Raw genomic sequence first — 10,538 nt, 5'->3', positions numbered from 1 at the left:
CCTCCCCCTCCACCCCTGCTGGTCTGATGGGTGCTAGATGTGTTACTTAACCTCTCTGAGTCTCTTTTTTCTCATCAGTAAAATAAAGATAATGAAAATGTACTTGTAGCAAGGCAGACATGGAGGGTGAGGGTGGAAGAGGCACACACCAAGTGTCGGTGCCAGGTGGCTCTTCCAGGGTGACGCCTCTCTCATGAGGGCTTGATATTCAGCTGCACCAGGGCAGTTTGGGAATCTATTAAAAATGATCTTGTCGGGCTCGATGGCTCAGCCTGTAATCCTGCGCCTTTGGGAGGCTGAGGTGAGTGGATTGCCTGAGCCCGCAGGTTCGAGACCCGCCTGGGCAGGCGAGACCTCATCTCTACAATAAAATCAAAAAATCAGCCGGGTGTGGTAGCGCATGCCTGTAATTCCGGCTACTCGGAAGGCTGAGGCGGAAGGATCGCCGGAGCCCAGCAGGTCGAGGCTGTGGTGGCCGGGAGCGGCCACTGCACACCAGTCTGGGCGACAGAGTGAGACTCCAACTCAAAAAAAAAAAAAAAAAAATTACTCTAGCCACAGATGCAGATCAGAAGTTGGGAGGCCAAGGAGGAGAAGACTGCAGAGGCCAGGTGATAGCAGATGGGCACTCGGGTAAGGGAGTGGCCCAGGCCGGGGCAAAAAGTGCCAGCTTTGAGGACAATGTAGGAAGAAAACAGAAAGGACTTGGTACCCCATCAGGAAAATGCAGATCAAAACCACCATGAGACACAACCTCCCGGAATGGTTAAGCCCAAGAGGACAGGTAACAAAAAGTGTTGGTGACGATGTGGACAAAATTGGAAACCTCTTACCTTGCTGGTGGGAATGTAAAATCGTATAGCCACTTTGGAAATTTGGCTGTTCCTCCCAAAGTTAAACGCAGAGTTATCATATGACCTAGCAATTCCACTTGTAGGTATATTACTCAGGAGACATGAAAACGTATGTCCACACAACAACTTGAACACAGGTTGGGCACGGTGGCTCAGCATGTGATGCCAGCACTTTGGGAGGCAGAGGCGAGAGAATGGCCTGAACCCAGTGGTTCGAGACCAGCCTGGGCAACTTGGTGAGACCTCGTCTCTACAATAAATTAAAAAATTATCCAGGCATGGTGGCATGCATCTGTAGTTCCAGCTACTTGGAAGGCTGAGGTGGAAGGATCGCCTGAGCCCAGCAGGTTGAGGCTGTGATAGCTGTGAGCGTGCCACTGCACTCCAGCTTGGGTGACGGAGTGAGACTCCAACAGAAACAAAAACAAAAACAAAAAGACTTGAACACAAACCTTCATAGCAGCACTATCACCCCAAAGTAGAACAGCCTAAATGGCCACCAATGATGAATATACATAAGTAAAATATGGTCTATTCATACAGTGGAAAACCACTTGACCATAAAAAGGAACAAAGTACTCGTACGTGCTACAAAGAGGATAGGACACGACAACATGACTCTGAATGAAAGATGCCAGTCACTGCCTGTGGTCTGGTTCTATTTACATGAAATGTCCAGAAGAGGCAAATCCACAGAGGCAGAGAGATTGATGGTCGGCAGGGCTGAGGGTGGGGAAAGAAAGCAGGGATGAAGAGTGCCTGCTAATGAGGATGAGGTTTCTTTTAAGGAGTGATGAAAATGTTCTAAAATCGCTCATGGTGATGGTTGCACAGTTCTGTGAATATACATTAGATTGTATGCTTTATTTTAAAACTTCAGCTTTAGTGAGGTATCATTAACAAAAATTGCATAAGGTGCATAAGGTGATGTTTTGACATCTACATGGGGTGCCACAAAAAGTATACACATTTTAAGAGAGGTTATCTGTGTAGTAATTTTCAAAGTTGTATTGAATCACAGTAGCCATGTGTAATATGAGGTTCGTTCAACCGTGCTTCCGCCATTTTTTTGATGGTCTTGCCCGTTGCACGGTGACACTAGTATTCATTTGTTTAGTGCCACCTTTTGAGCGGACATCATAGTCAAAGTGTGTGTACTTTTTTTGGCACCCCGTATATATCGTGAAATGATGACCATGATCAAGCTAATAAATACGTCCACCACCTCACACAGTCACCACACAGTGTGTGGGTGTGCAAGGACGTTTAAGATCTACTCTTTCTAGCAAATTGCAAGTCTACCACGTGATACAGCTGACTATAGTCATCCTTCCAGTGCATGAGACCTCCAGAACCTGTTTGTCTTGCATGCATGAAACTATCCACTTTGACCAGACATCGCCCATGACCCCCGACCCCCACCCCTGGCAACCAGCATTCTATTCTGCTCCTATGAGTCACCTTTTGTAGATGCCACAGAGTTGTGAGACCCTGCTGTTTGTCGCTTTTTCCACTTAGTGTAATGCCCTCCGAGTTCATCCTTGTTGTGCAGATGACAGGATTTCCTTCCCCTATAGGGGTGACGTGTTGTATATTTTAAATGGATGAGACTGTAGGGTGTGTAAAAGCACCTAATGAAAAGAGGATATAGCTCTCTTTTGTCTTTTCTTTCTTTTTCTTACTTTCCAGGTGAGGAGAAAAGGATTTGGTTGGTCCCGGGCTGGGTTAGGGCATGAGGGAGAGGAAGGGGCCAAGGTGGAGCTGCAGGTCTCTGGCCAGCTTGTTAAAATGAGCAGCCCCAGGAAGCCCCCAGATGTGATCGAGGGGACCTCCTTAGAGGCCAAGAGGGTCGCCAGGACTCTGAGCTGTGCTTTGGCAGAAACCAGGAGCCACGTTCCTCACGCCCTCAGCAAACCAGCTTCTTGCCTTTCATACTGTGGAGAACATTTTGGGACATTAGTCAAACAACCACCCTGAGAAATAAACTTTTTGTCTGAGGGATGCGTGCCCCTTTAAGTCGCCAGGCCCCGGGAAGCACTGGAATGTGACTGCAGTCAGGCATCACTTGTCCTGGCTGTGTGAACTCTAGGCTGAATGTTGCCACCAAGTAGCCACAAATTAACCTCACAGCACCACACGTTGGGCACCACAGTTCATACCCTGCAGTCCAAGGATGTTAGCCAGCCACTAATCAATGTCATTTCTGTAAACCAGTGAGAACCCCTGACAAACATCTTCTGTCCTCACCCCTTCTCCTGATTCGTCCCTTTTCCATCAAAAACTTGAACCTCTCTTAGTTCTCCCAAGCACTCTCCTATGCTTCCTGGGCTGCATCCTTGACCTTGACCCAAATAAACTCTCTGTTTTTTTTTTTTTTTTTTTGGTTGGAGTCTCACTCTGTCGCCCAGACTGGAGTGCAGTGGCCGCTTCTGGCCACTGCAGCCTCGACCTGCTGGGCTCCGGAGATCCTTCCGCCTCAGCCTTGCTAACTCTCTGTTAATTTTGCCTTGGTTTCTTACTTTAGGGTGACAACCCTCGGGGCTGCCCTGCTGACAGGATGTGATTCAAGGGCATGAGGAAAGAAGCCCAAACCAACTCTCTTAGGAATCAGTCTCAAAGCTTCTACTGTCGGAGAGACACTCTCAGTTTCATACCTTTCCTGGCATGGTGGCTTATGCCTGTAATCCCAACACTTTGGGAGGCAGAGGCGAGAGGATTGCTAGAGTTCAGGGTTTCGACACCAGCCTGGGCAACTTGGCAAGTCCTTGTCTCTATAATAAATTAAAAAATCAACTAGGCATGGTGGTGCATGCCTGTAGTTCCAGCTACTTGGAAGGCTGAGGTGGAAGGATCACCTGAGCCCAGCAGGTCGAGGCTGTGGTGGCCTTGAGAGTGCCACTGCACTCCAGGCTGGTAGACAAAGTGAGACTCCAACTGAAAAAAAAAAGACTTTTTCTTGTCAAGGATTTCCAGTCAGAGTACAAATGTCTTTGGGAAACTTAGCTCTTCTGATGAAGTGCCAAAACTTTTTTTTTTTGAGTTGGAGTCTGACTCCGTCACCCAGGTTGGAGTGCAGTGGCACACTCACAGTCACCACATCCTGGACCTGCTGGGCTCAGGAGATCCTTTCGCCTCAGCCTTCCAAGTAGATGGAACCACAAGCATACACCATCATGCCCGGCTGATTTTTTTATTTATTGTAGAAACGAGATCTCACCAAGTTGCCCAGGCTGGTCTCAAATCCCTGGGCTCGGCCTCCCAAAGTGCTGGGATTATAGGTGTGAGCCACTGCACCCAGTGAAGTATCAATACTTTAATCGAAGTCACTTGATCACAGAGTTGAACTCAAAGTCTCCCAAACAGGCAGTGAGTGGAGAGATACATATCTTAACACGCTAGGGCCAGCAGTGCCTGAGGTCATGTCTTAACTGCTGTGGTGGTTGGTAGCACAGCTTCTGGAGCCCAAGAGTATGGCATTGAAGCCCGGCTCTGCTGGGCTGTGTGGCCTTGGGCAACTCACTGAACTTCTCTGTGTCTCGACTCCTTTTTCTTTAAAATGGGGCTAATGATAGTCCCTTCCTCGTAGGACTGATGAGAGGAATAAACACATTCATATAGGTGGAACACCCAGAGCCATGCCTGGTCTATAGCAAGTGTTCTGCACAATTAACTCACCTACTAATACTAACGAGTAGCAGTGAGAACAGGGAGCACAGATGGGAAGTCACTTGCTCCAGGACACTAAAGTAGGTGGCGGTGGAGTCACTCACAAAAATATGCCTTCGTTTTCCAAAACAGTCTGGCATCCTTTTTTGTGAGGGGGGCTTTATTCAACAATTCTTATATAGCTGTAAAATGATTTCTTGTATCCTTTTTCCCTCCCCTAATTCATTTTGTGTTTTTCTTTCAGGTCAAGAATTTTTCTTCCTGGCAGTCTTTTCTTTCCTCATATGAGAAAAGCAAAGACCAGTGAGGCCACAGTCACACAGTCATGCAGCTACCAAGGGACAGAGAACCAGGTCCCACCTTCTGCTAGGCATCCTCTCCACCAAACCATGAAGTCTCTGTAGCCCTTGCCTGCCCCTCTTTTCTTCCTGGCTCCTAAATCCCCTCTGGTTTCCCAGATTCTTACAAACTATTGGAATCGTTCTGTCTGAAATGTCCCAGAGAGTCCAGTGTGTGCCCAGGCCTTCTTCCTAGGGGGCAGGCTGCCCTCAGGAAGGGGGCCCCGACTCTCCCACCTGGCCGGGCAGGAGGGTCCCTTCCCCAGAGATCTGGCCACAGGCAGTGGAGACTGGAGATCAGCCCACGCCATCTGCACATGGCCATTTGCACCCCTTCCTTCCACAGTGTGTTCCAGGGCTTCTGCGGGGACAGTCCCATTCCTTTCTGCAGGGTACTGGGGAATCTGGAGGGGGTGTATTTCTCTTTGAAACACAGATCAGGACCTCCTCGACCCCAAAACATCTAAGTCCTCACCACCTCAGTTTCTTTTCTATAAAATAGAAGTGATAAAATTTGATTTGTCTAACACTTAGTTGTGAGACTCAGCCAGGAGCGGCAGCTCACGCGTAATCCCAGTGCTTTGGGAGGCCAAGGTGGGAGGACCACTTGAGAGCAGGAGTTTAATAACCTGAGGAACACAGTGAGACCCCGTCTCACACACACACAAAAGAATTCCCTAGTTGTGAGACTCAAGCAAGATAACTCAAGCAAGATAACTCAAACCCTTAGCAGTGCTTCTCCATTGGGGGGTGGGGGGTGGTTCTGCCCTCCAGAGGACTCTTGGTTGTCACATCTGGGGGAAGATACTACTGGCATCTAGTGGGTGGAGGCCAGGGTTCCCACCAAACATCATATAGCAGACAAGACAGCCCCTACAGCAAAGAATTATCCAGTCGGCACAGTGTCTCACCCTGCAATCCCAGCACACTGGAAGGCTGGGACAAGAGGATAACTTGAGGCCAGGAGTTCGAAACTATCCTGGACAACATAGCGAGACCCCCATCTCTGCAAAAATTAAAATTAGTTAATAATAACAGAAAAAGAAGTATCCAGCAACAAATGTCAATAGTGCCGAAGTGGAGAAACCCAGTTCTAAAAGATGATGGGAAGGTAACAACATTTATGGGGAAATTCACTATGTCCCAGGCATTTCACCTGCGTTAGCACATGTCATTGTTCCAGCACCCTCTGAAGGTTACTATGGTTACTACTGCCCTTTTACAGATGAGAAAATTGAGGCACAGAAGTGTTTAAGAACTTGCCCAAGTCCCACAGCTGGACTAGGATGGAGCAAGAACGAAACCTCCAGGCTTCTCCCTCCCAGACCCACTCCTAATCAATACGTGACAGAGTGTGTTTCTGGTCCACCTGTGGGGAGGGTCTTCCCTCCATGCCCAAATAAATAATATTTTGCACAAATGTGCACGACCCTTCCCTACTCCAAACATTAAGCAGACGCTACTATCATGAAAATGATGCACATTCTTTGAAAGTGTTAATACATTCATGTTACTTTTCTGTCATTCTGCATTTTCCTCAATCAAGGGAATCGAAAAAGTCAATTGCAATGATTGCATATTGGGGGGGTTCACAAAAGTCCTTTGTCTCTTAAAAAAAGGGGGGGTTCGAGGCCAGCCTGGGCAACTTGGTGAGATCTCGTCTCTACAGTAAATCAGAAAATTAGCCTGATGTGATGGTGCATGCCTGTTAGTTCCATCTACTTGGAAGGCTGAGGTGGAAGGATTGCCTGAGCCCAGCAGGTCGATGCTACGGTGGCCATGAGTGTGCCACTGCACTTCAGCTTGGGCGACAATTTGAGACTCCAACTCCAACTCCAAAAAAAAAAAAGAAGTGCACCACCTAAAAGGTGACAGACTGGAACTAAATTCAAATCTAGAACCACTTTTTCTGAATTTATCTTGCCTTCTTGCAGCTCAACTGTGTTACTAACTGGAAAAAGTTATTTAAATGCTCTGAAGCAGCCGGACTCGGTGGCTCAGCCTGTAATCCCATGCCTTGGGAGGCTAAGGTGAGTGGATTGTCTGAGCCCACGGGTTCGAGACCCGCCTGGGCAACTTGGTGAGACCTCATCTCTACAATAAATCAAAAAATTGGCTGGGTGTGGTAGCGCACGCCTGTAATTCCAGCTAGTTGGAAGGCTGAAGCGGAAGGATCCCCGGAGCCCCAGCAAGTCGAGGCTGCAGTGGCCGGGAGAGGCCACTGCATTCCAGTCTGGGCGACAGAGTAAGACTCCAACTCAATAAATAAATAAATAAATAACTGCTCTGAAGCTACAATCAAAACAGAAAAAGACAAATGTCACCAAATATATAAAGGATTTTGTAGCCAACATATTTGGCTGAAGTTGGGACAAAGGAATGCTTTGAATCTCTTCAATTTGGTGGCAGGTACTTTTAGGGACTGTTCCTGTGGGATCATTCCCAAAGAGTACTTGTCTCTAAACCTCTACTCCACTCCCCGTAGAAATCCAACCGCCAGCCAGGCACAGTGGCTCATGTCTGTAATCCTAGCACTTTGGGAGGTGGAGGCAAGCGGGTTACCTGAGTCCAGGGGTTCGAGACCAGACTGGGCATCATGGTGAGACCTAGTCATTATAATAAATCAAAAAATTATCCAGGCATGATGGTGCATGCCTGAGGTTCCAACTACTTGGAAGGCTGAAGCGGAAGGATCACCTGAGCCCAGCAGGTCGAGGATGCAGTGGCCGTGAGCGTGCCATTGCACTCCAGCCTGGGCAACAGAATGAGACTCCAACTCACACGCACACACAAAAGTCCAGCTGCTAGCCAGTCTCGGTGGATCACACCTGCAATCCCAGCATATTGAGAGGCTGAGGTGGAAAGATCGCTGGAGCACAGGAGTTTGAGACCAGCCTGGACAAAACAGTGAGACCCTAACTCTACAAAAAATAAAAATTAACCAGTCATGGTGGTAAGTGCCTGTGGTGGGATCTTGGCGGGTCTGGAATAGACATCCCTCTCTGTGTCCTCAGTACTTAGGAGGAGGCTGAGGTGGGAGGATCTCTTGAGCCCAGGAGTTTGAGGCAGTAGTGAGCTATGATCATACCATTGTACTGCAGCCTGGGCAACAGAACAAGACCCTGTCTCCAAAAAAAAAAAAAAAAAAAAGTCCAGTTGTTTGCTGGGTGAATTCTAAAGGGCAGGTCACCCCAAATTATCCCCCCAGCAGAGTTCCCTCTGCAACACCCAAGTCCTGGTGACTCCCCAGGACAGCTGGGGTTGCTCTTGGCCCCTTCCCTGGGCAGCACTCGCCACACTCACCCCTTCTTTCTTGCTCTGATCCTGCTGCTCCATCTGTGCCCTGGAAGAGCAGAGCACTGCTGGCTTCTTTTTAGCCAAAGGAACACAGGCACTGGATGGAGAGAAAAGACATTCTGGGTGCACTTTGTCCACACCAAATCACAGCCAATTGCATTTTTACAGCCAGTCTAAGCCAAAATAACCCTTTCAGGAACCTCATCTCCCTTTCACTTCTGCTTTTAAATGAAATGTCTGGGTTTGGCCCAGCAAGTGGGTGCCTGCTGGAGGCTGGGGACACTGCATTGTCCTGAGGGGAAGAGTCTGCAGCATTTCCTCATTGCTAAATCTCCAGCTGTCAGGCTGGTGGAGAGTGACTGGCAGGGTTATTTCTGTCGGGAACGCGTGGAAAGCAACAGCTGTCACCTACCCCCCACAACAACACAGGGTAATACAAGGGCAACAGATTGGGTCACTAGAGACTTCGTAGGAGCAGTCCCTGCCTGCAGTCGAGTTTCTCTAATGGGGAGTGGGGGACTTTTGCCCATGTCCCACTTTCCAGGGAGAGTTTATTTTCCTTTTTAAAGAACCGAGGAGCCAAGAGATGTTTCTTTCTGTGCGCTTATCACTACTGGGAAGGTAGTAAATCCCTGAACCCCTTGTCTGGCAGGGTAGAGAAAGTGAGCTGCTGGTGTGGGTCCAGCCATCCCACCACCAGGCCCCTCAGCACGTGTACAGCCACCACAAGGCACGCCGGGGCAAGTGCCCAAGATCCAAAGTCTCACAAGTCCCGCAGATTTTCATCTTTACAGGACATACTCCCTGTTTTATTTGCTATGGCAGAAATCCAGTTAATGTAGTGATTCATTCCTCTTGTTCACCTTGAAACACACAGGGGCCAGGAGCCCCCAAACCCTAGAAGCGTGACCAAGGTTTCTGGGCATGGGAGACAGAGAAGGATGACAGTGTAACAAACAGCCTGTGTGTCGGGGACAGGGGTCCCCTCGTCATCAGCTTCACTGACGGTCCTTTTCTCTTCAGAATACCATCCCAATACAATGATCTGCAACTAAGGCGTAGCAAGGCCAGAGGTGTCCAACTATTTCAAAGATTTTTGTTAGGTCACACAAAAGCGAGGCTTCCAGAATGTTAGGTCAGACCTGCTGTGGGTGTGGGTGCCTGGTTTGCGATCTGGTGCCATAAGAAAGATGCAAATAGTCGGGCTCGGTGGCTCAGCCTGTAATCCCGCGGCTTTGGGAGGCTGAGGTGAGTGGATTGCCTGAGCCTGTGGGTTTGAGACCCACCTGGGTAACTTGGCAAGAACTCATCTCTACAATAAATCAAAAGTTAGCCGGGCGTGGTAGTGCGCGCCTGAGCTCCAGCTACTTGGAAGGCTGAGGCGGAAGGATCGCCGGAGCCCAGCAGGTCCAGGCTGCGGTGGCCGGGAGCGGCCATTGCACTCCAGTCTGGGTGACAGAGTGAGACTCCAACTCAAAAAAAAAAAAAAGAAAGAAAGATGCAAATAATTGCACAGAAGTTAGATTCGAAAGTATAGTTTATTTAGAAAGTAAATTAGAGAGAGAGAGAGAAAGAGGAGATTTACCTCCCCAAGGTAGAGGAGGGGGCCAAAGACAGAAAACATGGTGGCGGCCATCGCTCCAAGAGTGGGTGGCCACCCCAGAGTCTAGTAAAGCAATGGCGACTGACTGCTGTGGTTGAATGTTTTTAACCCTTTCCTTTGATGGGGGAGGGTCGTTAAGATGACAGGGTGGTGGCCTTCTCCACATCACCAGGAAGGAGCAGGAAAGCACAGATACTGATGTCAGGTGATGAGGGACAGCAGGCAGATGGGTGGGTTAGTCACATGGTTGCTGCCCTGGTCGGGGGGTCTGTCTGTGTCATGAAGGTCACAAAGCGCTGATAAGGTTAACCTGGGTCTTATGGGTGGTGGCAAATACTTGAAATAGGAAGGCGAATTAGTACAAAACAAGCTTGGGAGGGGGTTGTAAAACAATTATCAGTAGCTACCTCTGAGAAGCCAGTTCTGTCCTTGGCTAGTGATTAGAGGGGGTTGTAAAACAATCATCAGCAGCTACCTCTGAGAAGCCAGTTCTGTCCTTGGCTAGTGATTAGAGAGTAAAGTGAACTACTAGAAAAACATGAGATTTAGGCAGTGTTAAAATGGCTGCGCATTGGGTATATTAAATGCATGTCATGTCCTTTCAATTGTGAAAAATTCTCCAAAGAAACGCACTTTCATTGCCAGGAAGTCCACTATGGGGAGGGAGGGAGGGCGAAGGTGTGCCACTCCACAAAGAAAACCGTCTGAGTTCGTCATCATCAGTCACGCCGAGGGTCCAGATCGTCCACCCCGCCCCCCAAACAGAACTGCGGGTGATGG

The 10,538-nt window shown here is 48.7% G+C and overlaps 1 protein-coding gene across 1 annotated transcript in view; it reads right to left on the bottom strand.

Moving 5' to 3' along the window:
* The window catches only part of SLC2A5 (solute carrier family 2 member 5), a 32,474-nt gene extending 23,989 nt beyond the window's left edge, over window positions 1–8,485 (bottom strand). Inside the window, exon 1 of the mRNA XM_008068952.1 lies at window positions 8,162–8,485. Coding sequence (XP_008067143.1) covers window positions 8,162–8,194 — 33 coding nt within the window. The 5' untranslated portion in view covers window positions 8,195–8,485. The remainder of the gene's footprint in view (window positions 1–8,161) is intronic.
* Window positions 8,486–10,538: the final 2,053 nt, after the last annotated feature.

The sequence above is a fragment of the Carlito syrichta genome, unplaced genomic scaffold (genome assembly GCF_000164805.1).
Source record: "Carlito syrichta isolate Samal-C Ts95f unplaced genomic scaffold, Tarsius_syrichta-2.0.1 Scaffold311703, whole genome shotgun sequence".
In the NCBI taxonomy this organism is placed as follows: domain Eukaryota; kingdom Metazoa; phylum Chordata; class Mammalia; order Primates; family Tarsiidae; genus Carlito; species Carlito syrichta.
The sequence above is the reverse complement of the archived record's forward strand: the minus strand, read 5'-3'. Positions and strand labels throughout refer to the sequence as shown.